We start from the raw sequence: 22,932 nt of genomic DNA, 5'->3' as shown, positions 1-22,932 counted from the left end.
TGAATGGGCTTCACACGTCGTACATACAATGTGTGAAATAGTTTCCAATGTTTGCTAGCCAGTCGAGCTAGCTATGCTTGAAGGTTACCAGCCCACAAAATAATTCACTAGCCCGAAATTTGAATGTAGACACGGGTTTCATCATTAAGCTGCTAATATTATGAACATTTGGCAGAATATGGCCACCTTTCATAATACATGTTCGTATTATAGTCGGAATTGTACGAAATGTCTTACATTTCAGGATTTGTTGGAAGGGAAAACACGAACCTTAAATTTAGACATATCCTGTTTGTAATAATCTGAATGTGAAGTACATTTTAAGAAACCAGGTGTTATGTACAATTATTAAAAAGGATCCTTGATAACCTACATGTTGCTATCGTGTGCAATCAACGTGACACTGTCCAATCAAACGGAGAGAAATTATCACTCTTCCCTGTTAGGTTATACTTTCGGCACAGCACACTGCCGAGAAGTGACTATGTGGATTCTCTGGACATGTTCATGTGAGTATTAGCTACACTGGTGCAAATTACTGATCAGATCCAAAATATTTAATTCAAAGTGGGGAGGGTATCCGAAAACCTGCCTACATTTATACCGATCACTGATCCGCTCTAAACTTGACTACGACCCCATTGTCTATGGTGGAGCCTGTCAAAGCAACCTTAAACTTCTTGATTCTATCCACCATCAAGGTCTCAGACTTCGTCGTGGCAGTCTTAACGTTGAAGCAGATGAGCCTTCTCTTAAACACCGCTGCATTTAACTCTCTTAGTAATATATTTCAAAACTATATTGCAATAAATCCCATCCAGCATACAACTGTGTGTTTAATCTATGTAAAAAAATCTGCTCTTGTTCCACCAGTTGGAATACGAATTAAACCTTTTATTTCTGCCGCTTTTAATATCTAATTTCACAACATATATCTTCTTTCCGCCTATTTTCGTGTCCTCCGTGGTGAGACCACAGGTGGATCTTATATGGAAAACAACTTTTAAAATCTGAAACTAACCAACTAATCTACAAACAAGACTACAACCAATTAAGACGAACTTATGATATTCTCTTCACAGAAGTATCCAAGAATGGTGACGACGCAGCTTCCTATGTGATGTGTTGTGCTTGTCCTCCCTGCAAGCAGCTTCCTATGTGATGTGTTGTGCTTGTCCTCCCTGCAAGCAGCTTCCTATGTGATGTGTTGTGCTTGTCCTCCCTGCAAGCAGCTTCCTATGTGATGTGTTGTGCTTGTCCTTCCTGCAAGCAGCTTCCTATGTGATGTGTTGTGCTTGTCCTTCCTGCAAGCAGCTTCCTATGTGATGTGTTGTGCTTGTCCTTCCTGCAAGCAGCTTCCTATGTGATGTGTTGTGCTTGTCCTTCCTGCAAGCAGCTTCCTATGTGATGTGTTGTGCTTGTCCTTCCTGCAAGCAGCTTCCTATGTGATGTGTTGTGCTTGTCCTCCCTGCAAGCAGCTTCCTATGTGATGTGTTGTGCTTGTCCTGCCTGCAAGCAGCTTCCTATGTGATGTGTTGTGCTTGTCCTTCCTGCAAGCAGCTTCCTATGTGATGTGTTGTGCTTGTCCTTCCTGCAAGCAGCTTCCTATGTGATGTGTTGTGCTTGTCCTTCCTGCAAGCAGCTTCCTATGTGATGTGTTGTGCTTGTCCTTCCGCAGCTTCCTATGTGATGTGTTGTGCTTGTCCTCCCCTGCAAGCAGCTTCCTATGTGATGTGTTGTGCTTGTCCTCCCTGCAAGCAGCTTCCTATGTGATGTGTTGTGCTTGTCCTTCCTGCAAGCAGCTTCCTATGTGATGTGTTGTGCTTGTCCTTCCTGCAAGCAGCTTCCTATGTGATGTGTTGTGCTTGTCCTCCCTGCAAGCAGCTTCCTATGTGATGTGTTGTGCTTGTCCTGCCTGCAAGCAGCTTCCTATGTGATGTGTTGTGCTTGTCCTCCCTGCAAGCAGCTTCCTATGTGATGTGTTGTGCTTGTCCTGCCTGCAAGCAGCTTCCTATGTGATGTGTTGTGCTTGTCCTCCCTGCAAGCAGGCCATTAAATACATGTCAAATAAACATCCACTTTTATTCGAAATTCTCGAATTACAAAATTAGCTTAATTGCTACTTGCCAATACGACATTGTCTTCTGTTGGTTACCAAGCCATGTTGCAATTTCGGGTAACACAATGGCTGATTCTGCTGCTAAAGCAGCACTCGATACATCTGTGACGCCACTTCCGATACCTTACAGTGACTATAAAATTATGAGAAGTTGCATCCGAGTTCTAATGCAAAAGAAGTGGGACACCCAATTAGGTGTCAATAGATTACATAGTTTAAAATAGAAATGTACATCGGTTACACCTACTTGGATTGTCAGTCCAGATTTGAAGAGTTTGTTTTAAGACGATGACGTATGGGCCATTCTGGATATACCCATGAATACCTCTTGAAAGGTGAAGATCGTCCATTTTGTATCCTTTGTGAATCACGGTCAAGCATGTCTTCGGCGTGCTGGAATTTCATGGTTATGGGTTTAAATCGGGTTTTACACCGAAGAACTGTACGATACAACTGAAATATTGTTCAAAAACGATGTGAGGAAGGGGTGTTGCAGTAAGAGTTTCATTTTGGAGCACATCCACCATCCGCATCCCGCTAGACTCCGGTACTACCACGACGGATTGGCAAATGTTTGTTGGTTATAAATAAGAGTCAGTATATCTAACCAACCAGTTGACTGTCCCACCGCCTTTCACTGTTTGCATGAAGTGTTTGTTGCAACTCGATGTAATCAGCAATAGTCCAGCTATATCGCGATGACCTGTGTATGTTCGAGACTACTGCAGTCAAACCGGTGGTTGGTGGGAGTTCAATATCTCACATCGTCGGCCACATACAGAGACCCTGACCATTCCATACAGAAGTTAGTCAGACACTAGCAAAAGACACCAGGGTATCCCCGGTAATGGTCTTGTCTTCATGCCAGGTCAAGAAAATGTTTCCTTTTCAGGTATGGTCTCATGTCTGGCTCTGAACCAGGAAGGCCTCAATGACCTGGGTAAAAATCTTCAGATTCAATGGCTAATCAAGGACAACACTCAGACAGAGACAAGATCATTTGCCGAAATAACTCTTTCCAACAATGGCAATACAACAATCACTAAAGACGGTGACTGGCGAATTCATCTCGACACCATCTTCATGTTAGAACCGGACTATCTGCCCCGACCTGGGGGGTATGAACTTCCAGGTCAAGGAATCAGGATCCATCATCTTGTAGGGACACAGTTCACCATCGCAGCGACGGACAGTTTCTTTGATATGCATCCTGGCACAAGCAGGAAGGTAAGTGTTCCATATTTTGGATATTTCGCAATGTCTTTCAATATGGGGATGGCTTTGTATTCTGAGAGTGAACAAAGGAAATATAATTTAACGTCTACTTGCACAGAACGAGTTGTAATGTGTTTCTGCTGCATACTGAATATTTGTCATGTGTAACATGCTGACGGATAAGGTACACCTGTCATGCACCCTGCAAGGAAATGCCGAATGTATGTATGTTTGTCCTGTCCTATATTATCTTAGGTTATCTTATGTTATATATCAATGATATCATTGGCGGACCCAGGGTGTGTGTGTGTGTGTGTGTGTGTGTGTGTGTGTGTGTGTGTGTGTGTGTGTGTGTGTGTGTGTGTGTGTGTGTGTGTGTGTGTGTGTGTGTGTGTGAGTGTGAGGGGGGTTCCCTACCCTCCCCTCTCTCCTTTTTTTTTTTTTTTTTTTTGAAATGACTAAAGACCACTTTGAAGTCAATGTTTTGCATTGGCGGAGCCGATGGGGGACATTCATACAGGAAGTGCTTAGTACTCTGCCAGATTTACCAATGACAATCAAACTCGGTTGTAACTAGACACATATTGTTTTCTCATCAGTTATTTTATATAGAGACATTAAATTATGAGGAAGTGCCAGTATCTGATCATGCGATCTTTGCAATGTGCAGAACACTATACGTTCCTTAGGCTTCACCAGTGACTCACAATCGTTATCAAACTATAATGACAATTACAAGTTAAATGGATGAAAAACTTGTAGATAGTTTGTAGAAAAAGTGTAGATAGTGAGCGAGTATGATTTTACACTGCAACATCACTAGCACCATATGGGTGTATCAGGCATTGTTGGCATATCAAAATGGATCTCTTTGCAATTTACATATCATTCAGTCACAAAGAGGAATGGTAAATAGGTATACATCGAGGTCCATGAAACATCAGAAAACATAACATTAGCCTAGTTGACTATCCTAGCGCTGAAGTTTCCAACACCACTGTCGTATCTGATTCAAATGACGTGAAGTCATGATGAAGCCTGATGCAACCGGTTCCTTATCTGAGTAGCAGATTGCAACTCATTTCGTAATACCGTCACTCTGACTTATCTGTCCAGAGCTGCAGGTGTTGCCACTAAGCGTAAATAAATCTTTCAGTTGAAACGTCTCTATGAGCAATAAACAAGAGGTTGTTATCCACAATGTTGTATGCTTCATGATAGACATGGCTTGTGTAAGTCATAACATTGCATAGTTCGTGATGTAAATCCAGAAGTTCAACAGGACTCAGATGATGAACATGTGCCGGCACACCAAGAAGATCGTGATGTAAATCCCTTGATTGTCTGACCAGACGTTCAGCGGGTCTCAGACAAACCAAGAAAATTGTAAATCCCTTGATTGTCTGACCAGACGTTCAGCTTGTCTCAGATGATAAACATGTGCCGTAGTGTAAATAGGTTAGCTGATGTATATTTTTTCTATCTTTCCATAGATAAAGCTGCAAATCATCTTCTGGATGGCAGCTAAGACTGACGCGATGCCCAACTGGTTCATCGTTGCACCAGGACTTGTTCCCCAAGTTCTGGTGAGCACTGCTGGAGAGACCCTGGACTTTGTTCAGCCAATTACGCTGCCACAGCAAGTTAAGAGATACAACTATGATCGTTTTGCACCATTTTCTCTAGAGGAAAGGTACAATCGGTTTGCTGTGGATGATCTACCCGACAGTGGAGAGATCCGCATCATCCCCAAACCGATGGAGATGACATTGGACAAGCGCCACAGCTTCCAGATGGATGTGTCTAATGTTACTGTTGATGCACAAAGTGGGTTAGGAACAGAGGAACATATCTTGGGTATGAATTTATTTACTGCAGCCAATCATTTGTCGTGCAAAATAGTGTGTTTTGGAAAAAACATGTTTGGTAACCCTTTAAAAGGACAACATTTTGTGTCTTGAAGAAGTGGTCGATTTTATTTTTTCGAGTCCACCAACACCTATTACTGCATTAATCTTCTGATTTCAATCAATATTTTGCATTTTTTCAATCTATTTATCTGGTACCTGAGACACAGGAAAATACCATGTCTTGCTAATAGATTTGTGTCTTAAAGTGCTAAATTATCAAAATTGACTTGTGTTTACATTTCTGTAATGTTCCGCATTATGATAATTAAATCTGTATTTGCAGAGCAAGCATTAAGATCTATTCGTCGCATACCCGGTACAACAGCCACCACATCGATTAAATTACGGATAGGGAGCGTAAACTTAAAAAGTACAAGCCCCTACCACATGGACGACGCTTACAGCGTAGAGATCAACCCGACGACGTCTACCGTGACTATTATCGGATTTCAACCATCCGGAGTGCTGTATGGAATTCAGACATTATTACAGGTATACGATGCATCTGACTGGGTGGAGCCTACTTTGTAACAAGTAAATGTCAACGCCAGAAAACGATGAACCTCAATTTTCTAACGAAACTTATTCCATTGGTTGTAAAAGGCACAATTTAGTAGTAATCGCTGATCACAAAATATGTTTTCAGCTGATACGTGAGGCGAACGGCAAGCTCTTCACGACGCATATCAGCGATGCTCCTCGTTATGGATACCGTGGTCTTTTCCTGGATGCAGGACGGAATTTCTACCCGAAGGATGATGTCATTAGTCTGATTGACAAAATGGCGTCCTACAAGTTGAACAAGTTTCACTTCCATCTGACGGATGACGAGGGATGGAGACTAGAAATACCAGGACTTGAGGAGTTGACAGAGGTGATCTTAATCTTTCTCACCACACCTTCCTCCATCGTCACACAAATATTAAAAGTTCATTTTAAATGCCATCATCTCAACTGACATATCGGTTTGATAGAATTCTACTCAAGAAGATTTCCCTATACATATGACAATTACCTTTTATTTCAAGTTCGGCTCTCAGCGATGTTTCGACCCAAGCGGTACAAAATGCCTACCACCCCAACTGGGTTCAGGTCCAACAAACCAAACCTCGGGATCTGGGTTTTACTCTGTGTCAGATTACCGGGAAATTCTACGCTTTGCCACAGAACGACATATTGAGATAATCCCAGAGTTTGACCTCCCTGGACATGCGCGCGCCGCCGTTCAGTCGATGGAACTGAGGTATGACCGCCTGAAGATATCAGGCAATGAAACTGAGGCATTAAAGTATCGACTAGTTGAAGATGGAATCAAAGATTGGTCAAAGTACTTGGCGATTCAGATGTTTACTGATAATGCAGTGAATCCCTGCATTGAATCTACCTACAGCTTCATTAATCACGTGATGGAAGAATTAGCCAAAATGCATCAGGATATTCAGCCTTTGAAGATTTTCAATTTTGGAGGTGACGAGGTGGCAGAGGGCGCTTGGGACAATTCCACCGCCTGCAGACAGGTATCCAACTCCTCTGTTGTCAGTGTATCCAAAGTCAAGGAGTATTTCTTCAGAAAGGTGGTGGGACTCGGGTCAAGACGAAACCTGGACATTGCAGCCTGGGAAGATGGTTTGCTGCAAGAGGTGAGCGGCTTTGTAATGACTGTAAGTGTTCTATAGTTACTACGGTGACTGACCCAGTTTTCTCTGGCGTCTCAATCATTATGCAGAGTTGTAATACTTAGCCACCTCGTTCATACCCCAGACATTCAACCATTATGCTTGTGGGTGTCAACTTCACTTTACTGGCGTAATAGATGCATTAAGATGTAAATGTAATACAAAGCACTTAAAAAATCAACCTGCTCACTCATTCTTCTAGAAATGTGTGGCAATTATTTTAGCCGTATTCTCATATCGACCCAATTACTGAAGTAAGTTTCATTATTGTGTCCTTTTGAATACTTTCCAGGCTTGGTTAAATTCTTTGCTTTGTACTTCATATCAGTTGAATGGGTTTATTTAGGATATAAACGTACTGTGTTTACAAATTAGATGTATGTTAGACCGAACTGATAGTCTCTAAATTGCATTTGAAGCCGAACGCGTAGGAATTGTTATATTTTGATTTTTGGTAGGGCCAGGTTTTCGGGCATAACAACTTTATTTTATTTTATTTTCTGTTAGAACACTCCTGACCAGCCGGCTGGCTACAAAGCGTTCAGCTTAAACGGAAGTCGCGATGTGTACGCCTATGTCTACCAGAATATATGGGAATGGGGAAATGCAGGTCGGGCCTATAACCTGGCTAACTATGGTTATAAGGTAGGTAAACTAGATGGGTATAAAACGTGACACTGAAGAATTTTAACATAAATATTTCACTGTGTAACTGTTTGACTGTCTAACTATATAATTCATAGCCCTGAGTTACAATAAGTATTCCTTCACCCGGTATATTGTGCTTTTACTAGCCTATCGCTCTGATGAAATTTTTCCAGTTTCTTCTGTGTCACAAATCTATTTATGTGCCCGTTGGCCGTTTGAAAACTTTTGACAACAAATTCAAAAATGTTAAAAACAAATGTGTAGGTAATTTACACATGAATTAATGAAATAATGGTGTTTTTACCTGAGATAATTTTTCTCCTAGGTTTTACTTCTTGTGGTACTTCCTCAGAAAGTCTGCATATATTCAGAGCTTGTCACTTGCAGCTTGTCATTTGTTCAGGTGGTGATGTGTCCGGCAACTCTCCTCAACTTTGACTTCCCTTATGAACCTGATCCTAATGAACGCGGATACTACTGGGCGACAAGGTACATCGACACCAGGAAAACCTTCAGCTTCATGCCAGAAAACTTGTATGGAAACATAGACACTCAGCGTTCTGGAGAACCCATTAGTCGTGAGCAGACCTGTGGAAGCAACAGTGAGAAGTGTCCTGCTTTGCTCAAACCAGGCAATATTGTTGGTAAGACAAGTTTGCTATTTCAGTACATACGAAAATTATAAATGTCAAGTATACATGCACGCAGGTTCTTCCCAAGATATTTCTTATAACAGTTATCACCTCTTGACTTAAAGGAATGTTTTAAAGTTCTTTTTACCTGCACCAGTTTATGTTTTCATTTCTACTTAAGAAGTCAACCCAGAAATGCATGGTAATAAAACATGTTACACATTCCAATTACTTACACAGCCTTCATTTACTAAGTGAAGTCGAGTGTCAGATTTTAGAAGGAACGGATTGATGTCAACAGTTGTTGCTAACCAAAGATGGCAGACTTAAAGTTCAAAAGAACGGTTCCGAGAAGGCAGGCTGTGCTTATGTATATATGGGGTAAGCGCCTAGCAGGTGGCAGGGCCTCTCATCACTCTCTCAATGAAAGCTGTAATTTTCTAAGTCTATAGAGAACAGATCATGACCAAATTTGTTACACACACAGCATACGGTATCTGGAATGGATTCACTGAATTTGTGTGCTTTTGCATACTTTATATTTGTGGTTTTTGTGGATTATTTCCATGTAAATTGGACATTCTGGACATTATTGCCTGTAATCATACCCAAGCTACAGTTGACGGGCTATAGTTTTGACCTGAGCAACCCAAGCCAGACCATGGACACACTTGACAAGATTGTGTATACAAGGCAACAACTTGTTAACATTGGCCAAGCAAGCATATGCTTTGAAAAGCCAGCCTATCTAGAAACATCTTGGTGATTTTACATCTAAAGTGGGCTTATGCTTCGAAAAGAAGACAAGGAGAAGTGTTAAGGGAAAGACAAGACGGGGTTGTAGAGCCGGGCGGAGGAAGCAGCATCGGATGGCTGTACTCTGCACAGCTGGGCTTGGACCGTGTTCACAAAGTGGTCAAGGTGTTAACAGATCCAATCTTATAACGGTACGTCCAAAGGCAGTTTCGCATTATGTTCGTATTGTTGTATTTAACGCCCGATCAGCCAGGAACAAAACATACGAAATTTCAGACTTTATCTTGGATGAGAATCTTGACATGCTGTTTATAACTGAAACCTGGTTTCACCCAACTGGTGATGATGCCCTTGTGGCTGGTATGGCGCCAGATGAATTTGTTTGCAAACATGTTCCACGGGATGGTAGAGGTGTAGCAGTCGATTAACAAGAGTGGTATGTGTGTCAGTCTTCGGAAGTCACATATGCACGTTGTTTCCTGTGATTACATGCATAATCAACAAAAGCTTAACAACAGGCACATTTCCAGAATCTCTGAAGAATGCTATAATTAAACCTCTCATCAAAAACAAAACCATGGATAGTTCACTCTTAAAGAGCTATAGACCGGTCTCAAAGTTTAGTTTCTTGTCTAAAGGCATAGAGCGAGCAGTGTCTAAGACATTAATGGATCACATTTCATCCAACAATATCCTTGACCCATTTCAGTCTGCATACAGGCCATTCCACTCTACTGAGACCATTCTCCTTCGTTTAGTGAATGATCTCAGAATGATCCTGGACAGTGGCAATATGGCGGCAGTAGTCCTACTCGACCTAAGTGCCGCGTTTGACACGGTTGACCACAAGTGCCTGTTACACAAATTAGAACATGAAGTTGGTGTCAAAGGACTAGCACTCAGCTGGTTCTCCTCATATTTCGACCAGCGAACACAGGTTGTAAAACTTCAGAATCATACATCTAACAAAGTAGAGTTAACATGTGGCGTGCCCCAGGGCTCGGTCCTTGGTCCTATACTCTTCTTGCTATATGTAAACTCTCTTCCCGCGGTTATCGACTCTCATGACTGTGGGCACTATGCCTTTGCTGATGACAATCAGATTACCAGGATTCTTAATCTGCAATCTCCAGTCACTGATCTACAGATCATAGTCAGTTGCGTTTCCGATATAAAGACCAGGATGAACACAAGGAAACTCCAACTGAATGATGACAAAACGGAGTTGCTCGTCCTTGGAAATTCCAAATAGCTGCAGAAAACCTCCATCTGCAATGTGAAGATTTCAACATCTCACATTCAACCTTCCCCTGTCACTAAGGATCTTGGAGTATATCTTGATGCCAGTTTGTCTTTGGAATCGCAACTGTCACTATTATCTGCAACAGCATGTGCTCATTCTTTGGTTCGATCCATTATACTCTCTCGATTCGACTGTTGCAACAGTCTGCACTTTGGCATCAGTTCAACTCAACTTCAGAAACTTTAAAAAATTACAGAACTCAGCAGCTCGCATCGTCTGCCTCAAGTCCAAGAAAGATCATATCATACCTTCACTGATGTCTTTACACTGGTTGCCTGTCAAATTCCGGATTGACTTCAAAATTCTATGTATCACTTTCAAAGCTCTACATGGACAAACACCTGAATACCTCTCCAGTCTTCTGTGTCAGTACATCCCAACCCGACCATTACGATCCCAGAATCACCAGCTACTTGTCATTCCTAAAGTTCAACTCTCATCCAATGGGAAAAGATCATTCCAACACGCAGCCGCCAGTCTCTGGAACAACTTGCCCACTCACATCAAGAATGCTGAATCTTTGGACACATTTAAATCGTCTCTAAAAACCCACTGAGCCATGAGCGGGTATTAGTACCTGGATGTAGCGCTATATAAATACCCACATTATTATTATTATTATTATTATTATTATTAAACAAGAAGACGATTCAAGGAATTACTTTTTAATCCTTACCAACAGCGTATAGACCACATATTTGACATCGAATTCCTGCAAGCTTCCATCAGTATTTGGGATTCTCGAAAGAAAAGGGTGCAGAATATTTGACACGTCATATTCCTTTCCTTTTTTCAAACCTAAAATGTGTGCTTGAATATTATGCATTGATTATATATTAGTATTGTGCGGTCATTACGATTTCACGGTATATTTCTGTAGCTACAGATTGTGTTTATCTCAGTATTTCCATTTAGAAATTGAACAATGATCACAGGAATCCAAGGGCAACTTTGGTCCGACACATTACGTAGCACAGAAGATATGCACATGAGAGCCTTTCCTCGGATGTTGTCGTTGGCTGAGAGGGCGTGGCATAAAGCTGACTGGGAATCCATGGACAACTCTACCACACGCGATCAAATCCGAGACGGAGACTGGTCAAGTTTTGTGAAAGCTGTTGGGTTGCGAGAACTTCCTTGGTTGGAGTCAGAGGGCATCGGCTATCGTGTTGCGCCACCTGGTGCAAGGTATGGTAACAACCACTGAATTGAGGAGGCGACGTGAAATACAATAGATCCGTAGTGTGAGAGAGAGAGAGAGAGAGAGAGAGAGAGAGAGAGAGAGAGAGAGAGAGAGAGAGAGAGAGAGAAATTATTTTATTATTGTGTCACGCAGATGTTTACATATTATATAAATTCTTCTGTATCACATATGGAACATCTGCCCGTCCTTTACAGGCCTACGAGACACATAAAATCCATAAAACAATGCATAGATATTGGGGGGTAGGGGGTGAATGTGTGCCTAGTTGGGTAAATACAAGTACCATCTTCACAAGGTCTTTTGGTATGTCAAGACCAGGGGATCAAACCGCCTTAACCCCATGGTTGCAGATGGAATTTCGACTTCAAAGTGAAGGTTGAAGAGGTGGGGCACATATGTCCCCCTGCCATGCGGGACGTTAATCAAAGTCGGATTATCAATGGATTTTCTATGTCATATGACCTTAGACATTACCAATATAATACTTTAGTTAAGTAAGTTAGCCATTACCTCGATAGGTCATATCCATGTACATACTCAGAATGATATCAACAATATCATTTTCTCCTGATCTTGAACCTAATCTTGTGTGAGGGATGTCACATTAATGTTACGTTCAGCGTGAAGTCGTTATTGTTCACATGTGCAGAGTTGTTGGTGGAATGCTGGTGCCGATTACCGAGTTTCCAGGACTACAAGTACAGCATCAGGACGAGCATGGTAACTGGATTGATATCATCACCAACTCAAGCATTGACAGGCCTATACGAACAAGGTGAATATATCATAAAGCTGTACATGTGTACATTGGAATCACTAAAATATTCTTTCTGAATTTGCTGATGTCTGTCCTGAACAGTTCCTTTATGTGTTCCCAGAGAAGGTCTGTAATATGTATCTTCACAGCGTTAATTGATATCTGCCATTGCACAGCGCTTGCCTTATGGATTCCTCAACATTTCAGAACAGCTGACGGAAAACGTTACAGTCGAGATGTCAGATACGATGCGTGTAAGTTTGATCAATACCAACTGGACATTTTTAATTATAGAGAATATTATTGCATGTTACTGCAGCTGTCATTGTTGTAACATATCGTTGATGATTCTGACGGCTATTATTAAGATTATATTGAATTACTGATTAGTAATTAACATGTAAACTGAACCTTGCGGGCGATGGATTGTCCAAACCTCTCAAATTTCAGAGCTACAGAAAAGTAAATAACATAATGTAACTGCAAAGGTATTTAGGACGCATTTTCTCTGTTGATCACACAGCTCCGCCCTACATAGCACAACCAAGCCTTGACAGAATTGCCAGTAGTCTAGTTGTCAACTTTACTGTTGTTGACAATCTCAACGATGGATGTACCTCCTACAAGGCGCAGATAACCCTCACCAACAATGGAACCGTTCCCATAGAATCAGGGAACTGGGGAATCTACTTCAACAGCGAGACTGCCATTCGAAACATAGACTCTGGCATGACTGCTGAAGTGTTCAACGAAGGGTTCTTTGTTATCAAACCCCAGAAAAACTTTAAACCCCTGAAGCCAAATGAAAAACGAGATCTGAATTGTGAATTTGATCATTGGTCCGTCTCAAAGTACGACCAGATGCCTAACTGGTTTGTTGCTGCAGAAGGTTTGGAACCCAGGATATTACCAAATACTGTTGGTGAAAATCTTGACTTCGTGAGTACTTTTGATACTCCGAACAAATGGAAACGATGTTATTCAATTACATCTGGTTTGGTTGAAGTATATAAACCATTTTCGCCAGAGGAGAGATTTGACCATAATCCTAATCCTACCAGTAAAGCCTACTCTCCTAAGACCCTGATCCCAACGCCAGTGTCCTTGACATCTGTGAAGAAGGATGGCATGACTATTATTTACCTCGACAAATGCTGCTGGGCCATTACAACTGACGTTTTATTTACCAGAGAAGCTTCCTTCTTAAAAGGTAAGTATAAGGTGTAGTTTGACGTATGTCCAAGGCAATGTGTCATTATTGCTTATATTGTATGTGTATCTTCTGTGCAGGGTCGGCGGGGTAGTCTTATGCTAGTAGTTCAAGCGTCAGCTCGTACGCATGGGTACAATGTGTGAAGCCCATTTCTGGTGTCCCCCGCTGTGATATTGCTCTAATATTGCTAAAAGCGGCATAAAAACACTCACTCTCTTTCTTTCTTTGCGAGTACACTTAGCAACTGAATCTACCCTGTTGTAAGAACTTGTGACACAGCCATAATTTCGTTTTTAGGTCAAGGCATGGCAGTTGTCATTGCTAAACATTTGGAATGCTAACTTTCAGATCAACTTAACGCTATGGGATTATCCACCATGGCTCTTTCCGCCAATTCTACTCACAGCTACATTAGGATCAAGGAGGACACCTCACTGTCTGTTGATGGCTACACATTGACAATGGATCCTAAGGAGCAAGGAATTCTTATCTCAGCATCAACTCAGGCAGGGGCGTTCTATGGGATCCAATCACTAGTCAGTCTTGCTCTGCGAGGGGTCAAGGTTGGTGTTATTTCTGCCGTCAATGTCAAGGACAGTCCCAGATATCCCTATCGTGGTCTCCTGTTAGATGTTGCCAGCAACTTCTTTCCAAAAGGAACAGTATTGAGGGTACTGGATTTAATGACGATGTACAAAATGAATAAATTACACTTTCATCTGACCAACAATGAGGCATGGCGAATTGAAGTCTCTGGACTTGAAGAGCTCACTCAGGTAAGAGCATCTAAATTGTCAGATTGTATTACGTACATTTGGTAGCTTATTGCATTTTCTGAACATATTTTCCATACTATTTGTCAGGAAAAAACATCACAAATTGTCAATAACCTTGCAATAAATTGTATTGGCATTGTGGCATAGCTGCCTGCAACTAAATAATATCATATCAGTAAGTCATCTTCAACTTATTACAACACAAAGCACAGAGATCAAAATTAAATCAGTTCCAAAAGCAAACACTGGTGTTGCATCCAATCATTATCCAGTATAATAAGCTATTTCATTATCTATAAAGATTAACTGATATATCTGTTTTGACAAAAACTGTTGATTTACATAAATCATTTGTTTGAACTTAATGTTACAGTTTGGTAGCCAACGCTGTTTCAATCAAGTGTGGCTTCGATGCCTCTACCCCAGTTTTGGATCGGGCCCAACCAACAGGACATCCGGATTCTACAGCAAGCAAGATTATAAAGATATCCTGAAGTACGCTGCTGATCGCCATATTGAAGTCATACCAGAAATCAGCCTTCCTGGAAACGCTCATGCAGCCATTCAAGCAATAGCCATCAGAAAGCAAAACAGATTAGATGTTGGCGACTTTAACACCTCTGAAGCATTCATGCTGACAAATGTACCGTTTAAAGAAGATGTACCAATTGGAACCAACACTGTTAATCCTATGCTTACCTCAACGTTTGACTTCTTCTCTCTTGTGTTTGAAGAACTTTTCAATATGCATCACAACATAAACACACTAAAGACCATGCATTTTGGAGGCGGAGAACCAACGATAAATGCATGGTCAGATGCTTTTGAAGACCACCTGATGAATTCTCCCCGTGCTACCAGTCTTCAAATCAAACTCGCAAAAGAGCTGTCCAAAATAGTGGCTTCCAAAAACGTAACCTTGGCAGGATTTGAAGAAGGCTTCATGAGCAACATATTCGATATCATCCCAAGACAGCAGCTGCCTGGACGAGTCATGGCGTATGCGTGGAATGATTTCTGGGCAGATACATCTGTACCTTCTTCTCAGGCATATTTACTGGCAAATGATGATTATGAGGTACAGCTTTTACTGGTTATTATTGTTTCAATGATTAAAAACAGAATGGAGAAGAAAGAGGGTGGATGGCCTTGGCATTTAGACTGGTTAGGCTAAGCATTAGCTCAGGTACCCCCTTCTGAAAGAAATGGGTTTTGGTGTCTTCACCTGCTCCGGAGAACAAGCAGTCACTTGCGTTGATCAGCAAGTCATTCAAGACTTGAAGTATGTTCGGAGAGGTGAATACATCCCAGTGACCTCAAAATCCACTTGTGACGCAAAGAATAATAAGCTTGTCTGTAGTCTGTCCAACGCATTTAGTGATGACGATGGTAGGTTTTTGCCTCTTCAAGCATCACTTTTTGAACCAACCTTTGACCCTTGCAACCCCAACACCCCTTTCTGCTCCTTTCTGGCCCTTGTAGATGATATGTTGTGTTCCATGTATTTTGATTGTTAAACGAGGTCAAAGACTTATTTATAGGCAGTGAAGTCATTCAGTTTCCGTCGACCCGGATTTCGAGAATATATTCCTCGAAACCAAAGTGTGCTGTGAGAAAATTAATGAATCGATGAGATGGGTTTGGGGGGTTTGTGTGTTGTTCGTGGCATCAGTCAGTGGTTTATCTGGCCCAGACTATATTTATCGGCATAAAGCTGGGACATTGCTATGTGCGGCTTTGAGCAACAGTGAAAATGTGGCAGGCACTTTCTGAACGTCTGAATTCGATGTCAGTGATATAAAAATTCACTGCTCTCTTCACAGCTTGTGGTTGCCTCGTCAAAACATCTTAACCTTGACGCACCTTACGAGCCCGACCCCGAAGAAAGAGGAGAATACTGGGCCAGTAGGTACTCTGACACAAGGAAGGTGTTCGAGTTTATGCCTGGGGATATCTACAGTAACATACATGGTTCAGGCACATATTAAAAAAGCTCTGACACAATTGACAGACTTAAAACCTGTTCTCAGTATATTACCATAATCTCGGCTGTGTAAATATTCTCGTGTAAAATCATAGATCTGTACACAGCGCTTTGAGCATGCCCACTGATGTGGAATAGGCGCACTATAAATATGCAATTATTATTATTATATTATATGCTTGATACCCAGCGTTCTAACGCACTTGCACCTGAAACCAAGGTGCTCAGTACCCTAATATTTTGCTCTAGGTTTTTTCTCCACGTTTACACTTGGTTGGAAAAATACCCATGAAGGACCGTGTTAGAATATTGAACTTCAATAACCCATGCCTGTGGTAAGAGGCCACTAACGGGATCGGGTGGTCAGGCTCGCTGACTTGGTTGACACATGTCATCGGTTCCCAACTGCGCAGATCGATGCGCATGCTGTTGATCACTGGATTGTTTGGTCCAGACTCGATTATTTATAGCTAAGATACATAGCGTTCACTAACATGAACTCAGTTGGTTCGTAAACTACTTTCTATCATTTGCTAGACTATGCAAAGGGAGATAACGCGTGCCTCGCATTCCTCTATCTCTCGCACGAAAGAGTCTCGATCTAAGCTTGGATCGGATCGTAAGATCGGGACCGGCTACGATCGGTTAGTGGAACGGGTGTAACTTTTAGCTAAGGCGATTGTAAAATTAGCGTAACTTGCTAAGATTGATCTTAGATAAGATCGGTTAGTGGAACGGCACCCTGAACTGAGAATATTGACATGAACTGAGAACGTGGGTATTAACTGACAACACGTATATGAACTGAGAACTTGGGCATTAACTGATATGGGTATGAACTGAGAATACTTATATGAACTGAGTATTTGGGCATGAACTGAGATCAAGAGCATGAATTGAGTATATGGGCATGGACTGAGGTTATGGGTATGCACTGAAAATATTGGCATGAACTGAAACTGTTGGCATGAACTGAGGTTATGGGTATGAACTGAAAATATGGGCATGAACTGAAACTATTGGCATGAACTGAGAATATTGATATGAATTGATTGTATGGGCATGAACCTGAGAACATGTTTAAGAACTGGGAACACCGGTCTGAACTGATAATATGAACATAAACAGAGAAAATGGCCACTAACTGATATTGGCAGGAACTGAGAGCATGGGTATTAACTGACAATATGGGTATAAGCTAAAATCATGGATATAAAGAAGCTGAAATCATAGGCTTGAACATAGATCATGGAAATGAACTGAGAACATGAGTATGGACAAAAGTATGAACTGAAAACTCGGGCATGAAGCGATGACATTGGTATGATCAGAGAACATAACTATTACCTTGAATGAACTGGAACCGGACACATTATGAATAATTAAGAGCATAGGAATGACAGAGATGCTTCCTCAGATCTTAATTCTGCTGCACGTACCAAACATATGTAATTCGGTTATACCATTTACAAGAACCATTTCCAAATCAGTTTGTCTTTGAGACCAACTGATTTGAAAATGCTTCTTGTAATTATTCTTTCAAGCATGTAATTAATCATCATCAGGCATGCAAGGTCAACTTTGGACAGATGGAATCAGAACAGAGGAACAGCTCTTCGAAATGCTGCTACCAAGAATGTTGGCTGTGGCTGAGAGGGCTTGGCATGAAGCACCATGGGAGTATTTGAAATACTCAGACGCAGACCGAGACAATGACTGGCTACAGTTTTCTTCTAGCATAGGTTTACAGGAAATGAAAGTGCTTGACCGACTCAACTACACCTACCACCTACCACCCCCGGGGGCCAAGTGAGTTCACCAACGTGTACACACAATACTAAAATAATATGGTAGCCTTGTAATTAACGCATTCGCTGATCATTTTGAAGACCTGTGTTTGACACCGAAACTGACTACCGCTTATCACGTGCCGATATGTTGAATGCGTGAAAAGCATCACAGGGCTTGTATTGCTGAAAATAATACGTCCTGGGTCCTTCAAGCGTACACTGATATCCATACCCAGGACGTATTATTTTCAGCAATACAACCCCCTGTAGAAAGCATTACCACGATGCTTTATAAACCCAGCCATGACGATCAATATAATTTCAAAATATCATCAAACTTTCTCATGTACTTTATCTCTGGGTTTATGACTATTGCCGACCCAACTATATGAAAAACAGGAAAGAGCAAAACAAAATTTTTGTTCAGACAAATGAAAAAATTGTCTAAATACTTTATATCCGAAGAGGCAACATGGCTTTCACGTCAATAGTTTCATATAACATTTTGAATAACAAAGGTAAAACTGCTGAAATTCTGTTCTGTTTATTTCTAAAGCAATTTACTAAAGAGGTATATTTACAAACAAACAAAAATAATCTTATTTCTGTGTCGCTCATTGAGGGAAAATCATATGTTGAAAAAAGAGCTAGTCGACTTAAAGGATTAACCCCTCAGTGAATGAAACCCAACGATTAAATGGCAAACGACCAAAGTATTGTGAATTCAACGTGACTCTGTTGGGAATAAGGATTGTATTTTCCTGTTTTGTGTAGACTGTCCGGATCCCAACTGCGCATCAACACAGCCTTCCCAGGTCTCTCAGTGGAGGCCAGCGTTGACGGGGGCAGTCATGGAGCACCGTCAGCACGTCCTCTGGCCTGACGGTGGTGGATGGACAAACCATACTGCTCAGAACAAGGTACAGGGAGATCCGGAACATAGCGTTCCCGTTGTAATCGAACGGCTTCGTGAAACGCGTTACGAATAATGTCAGTTTGTATATAGTCATGTAATCGCTCAATGTTATTCTCAGCAGTAATCGCCCAAAGGCGGAGTTGGCGGATTAACGGGGTTCTGATAAAGGGAGTGAGCGAGTTTAGTTTTACGGCGCACTCAGCAATATTCCAGCTACATGTATATGGCGACGGTCTGTAAATAATCGAGTCTAGACCAGACAATCCAGTGATCAACAGCATGAGCATCGATCCACGCTATTGGGATACGATGACATGTGTCAACCAAGTCAGCGAACCTGACCACCCGATCCCGTTAGTCGGCTCTTACGACAAGCATTGGTTACTGAAGATCAGTTCTAACCCGGATCTTCACATGTCTTCTGATTAAAGAAGTTTTGCTGTAGGCGTATTATCCACTCTGCTGAAAACACACGGTTTTGTTGAGATGATGTTGGATCGCGATCGCTTGCTTGTTTTGTCAAAAAAATCCTTTACTTGGCGAGGTATAATGCATGTGAGTGTCCTAGTCTGTCGTACAGACCCTGAAGTAAATATATCCAAGAAAGCCCACGCAAGTCTAGAAAATGTGGCAAGTCTAGAAAATGTGGCAAGTCTAGATTTCCTCAGTTTCAGGAAATGAAGAAAGTCTCAGGGCTCCTTTTCATTAAATTTTTTTTTTTTTTACTACGAACTTTTTTTCAGTAAAATATGTTCATTTCAGAGAGTAGTTGTTAGTCTAGTGAGTGTACCTCTATGGTGATTAGAGGGAGTCTGTCGTACGCCTCCTGCCAGGCTTGGCCAAGGTCAGCCAATATAGTCGGCGGCCTTTGACGTTGACGTTGACGTAACGCACAAGTCCCCCATGGCCCAGACGTGTTCGATGGGGAAGTGTAAAGTCGTCACAACATAAATTTGTCGTCAGCCCTTATTTTTGTTCTTGGTACTTGGTATTACAATTATAACTCATGATCACCTACCTTTAGTATGAGAATATTTACACCACCCAGCAATGCTTTACACTAACTTATTGCAGTGTAAAATAATGGTGGAAAATGAGATATCTGATCATAGCTTAAGGACTCGGGTATATTTGTAGTCCTAGCAAGTTCTGTTCAAGTTCTAAAGCGCTGTTGTTGTCTGCTGACTCAAGAGTGAGTGAGTATGGTTTTACGCCGCTTTTAGCAATATTCCAGCAATATCACGGCGGGGGACACCAGAAATAGGCTTCACACATTGTGGCGGGTCTTCATTGTGCCGATTGAACGCGTTAACCACTCGGCTGCCCCAAGATACATGTAGTTAATCATTACAAAGACGTAATGTCCCAGTTTCTGGACCAAGACTGAAAATGACCACAACACTTTACAAAATAGTATCTCCCTTTAAAGGTAGCTTGACCTTCCTGTCTGTCACCAAGTTTCAGGCAAGGTCTAAAGGTGTTGACATCACACTGCCCTATTTACATCTGCATCCAAACATGAATGTTGTCAGATTTCAAGGTATGTTCAACTTAACGCCAAGTATGACGCCGTTATCGCTCATGAGCCACCAGTGGAAAGACCACTGACGTGTTTAGTGACAAAATAAGTCGTGTTGGTGTCTATTGATATTGGATTTTTGAAATTTAATTGAATTGATATTGTGATTGTTTTCAGGTCACCATCAAATCAACGTACAAGCAGGGTTATCAAATTGAAGATATCTGGAATCATGATTGTGCCCCTGGTTGGATAATATGAAGATTAAACTGTGGGTGTATATCAGTATTTTGCTTTGCAAATTAAAGCCTGCTCTACTGCATAATTTTTGTATAACTATTGTAGTAATTATGCAGTGTTATCCTGCTGGTGTTTTCAAACGGAGGAGGAGAGGTATAGGGCAAACAGCATTGTTTCTGCATTTAATCCTTGATGACAAAAGAATGCTTCAAAGAGCAATGACTTAAGTCGACTGTCATTACAAAACACTTGCTGACATATCTCAATTAATCAAAGTAAAGGTCCATACATCAACCATCGATTGAGAGAACATTTCAGGTTGTTTGAACATCTTTCATAAAATGGAATAACTCTCGCAACAACCTAAATATGTTTCATAAAACGTAATTCAGCTTACATACGAAGGCGAGTGTATGAGTGAGCTTTTAGGAAATATTAACACGCCCTACCTTTCAAATTAAAGAACATATATAGCACAGGCAGCATGTTTAGATGGGAACCGCCTGAAGAAATCGCACGAACGGATTCCGGGTATAGAAATATTCGTCCTCATCCATGTATGTTTTTCGTACCAGGATCGGGTTGTCCGACTAGGTGACTTCGTTGATACTACTTCAGTGTTATTAGCGCAGCGATAATATCGGAATACTGACGAGGATGTTACGCGCAGTGCTGGTATTGGCATACAACGTGCGATACGATACATCACGATACTAAAATTTTGGTCAAGACGATTTATTGCCAAAGTATTATGCACTCAAGCTGCGATACGATACGAATCTCGATACATGGGTGGCGATACGATACGTATCACGATACTTAAATCTTTAATTCTAACACCAGCTATAAAACATCTTAAGATCAAACAAAACCATTTTAAAATATTCCGCCAGCGTTTTTCACTGTTCATTCGGAAACGAGATAATGAAGTTTATACACGGACTTTGTGAATGTTAATAAGATGTGAGCGCTATGTCTGACACAGTTCTTGACGCAAGAATTTCCGAGAAAACGCCTACTTATTAAGGGAAAATAAATAAGTATATATTTTAATCAGTAAACAAAAGTAAGTCTTTTTACTTGACAGATATCGCGATTCGGCAATATTCAAAGTTAAATATCGATGTATCGTGGCCCATTTGAAGTATCGTATCGGAATATACGACAATGTAAAGCTTTGTATCGGTTCACTGTATCGGCGGCCCATGGATCGATGCATCGATGCGTATCGATGAATCGTCACACCACTAGTTACGCGCCGGAAGAATTCTGGTCAGTTCACGGTCAAAGGGAGGCAACTCAGTCAAAACGTTCCTGCACACTTTCGTGTAAACCTATTAATGTTTGTGTATTGCGGCCAATATCTACAAGGGTGTGGTTTCACGGGGCACCGCATTGACGATTTTCAGTTTCATTCGGGTCAGTCCAACTAATTCCGTCGACTACATGCTTCAAGATGAACAAATGTATCAGAGGAGCGTTGATAATTGAAGGGAAGTAACTGCTACTAGTAATCAAGCGACCTACAAGACAGGATCGGAAAGCGCACGTAAAATCTCCAAATCGTCATCATCAACCTTTAAGACAAGGGACACAACTCTTGACTTTGTTGAATGCAGTTCACTCGCAGTGTGCGAAGTTTCAAGCAAGATGATGTGCAGGGGCGTACAAACACGATTCCCTCCCAGGGAAGAGCTTGGTCATGGTTCCCAGATCAGTGGGGGCAAATGATCATCGGTTTCACGCAATCATCTGAGTGTTTCTTACAGTTTTGGTAATGTAGGCTGAGTAATGACGATTACAGGTCCGACGTCTTTTCCATTATATCGCACTACATTGATGGTGCTCACTGGATTTGATGGACCGTGCCGTTGAGGATCAAAGAGCGATAAATATAACTTTCTAAACAGACTTACCTCCCTTGGGACAATGGACATAACTCTTACTCATTGTGCGGGATTATCTCCCTTTGACAGAAGACGCCGTGCGACAGGGGAATTAACTCGTTTACAAACACGATTACCTCCCTTTGACCATAAACCAAACCATTACCTTACTACATGGTGCATTGCGATGTGTTGGGGGTTCTTTTTATGTCAGTTTTAAATTTAGAAGGAAAAGGCATAAGAAATGAGAACATTACCCCTTTACAGCTTCACGTCACCTCCACAGACGTCAATGATTGTAGTTTTCAGCAACAGGGATCAGATAATTTAGACATGCTAAAAGAAAATAAGACGTAACTTCATCTGATATTTATCTCCGTGTTCAGTG

The 22,932-nt window shown here is 41.4% G+C and overlaps 1 protein-coding gene across 1 annotated transcript; it reads left to right on the top strand.

The window, feature by feature from the left end:
* Positions 1-401: 401 nt before the first annotated feature.
* On the top strand, positions 402-20,740 carry LOC124256488. Its single transcript, XM_046690476.1, has 18 exons — positions 402-509; positions 3,012-3,346; positions 4,828-5,191; positions 5,528-5,736; positions 5,891-6,118; positions 6,273-6,905; positions 7,428-7,565; positions 7,972-8,212; positions 11,195-11,447; positions 12,113-12,238; positions 12,428-12,474; positions 12,744-13,430; positions 13,782-14,209; positions 14,583-15,287; positions 16,033-16,180; positions 17,753-18,002; positions 18,758-18,903; positions 20,596-20,740. The coding sequence occupies exons 1-17, from the start codon at positions 485-487 to the stop codon at positions 18,864-18,866; spliced, it is 4,926 nt and encodes a 1,641-aa protein (XP_046546432.1). The 5' UTR covers positions 402-484; the 3' UTR covers positions 18,867-18,903; positions 20,596-20,740.
* The last annotated feature ends 2,192 nt before the right edge of the window (positions 20,741-22,932 follow it).

Source organism: Haliotis rubra, unplaced genomic scaffold, assembly GCF_003918875.1.
Source record: "Haliotis rubra isolate DU_JTF1 unplaced genomic scaffold, ASM391887v1 Scf63, whole genome shotgun sequence".
Lineage (NCBI taxonomy): Eukaryota > Metazoa > Mollusca > Gastropoda > Lepetellida > Haliotidae > Haliotis > Haliotis rubra.
The sequence above is the reverse complement of the archived record's forward strand: the minus strand, read 5'-3'. Positions and strand labels throughout refer to the sequence as shown.

Coding starts and splice junctions, on each gene's coding strand:
- LOC124256488 (XM_046690476.1), top strand. CDS start 485: ATGTGGATTCTCTGGACATGTTCAT. Junction 3,347..4,827: donor ATCCTGGCACAAGCAGGAAG/GTAAGTGTTCCA, acceptor ATCTTTCCATAG/ATAAAGCTGCAAATCATCTT. Junction 12,475..12,743: donor AGATGTCAGATACGATGCGT/GTAAGTTTGATC, acceptor TTGATCACACAG/CTCCGCCCTACATAGCACAA.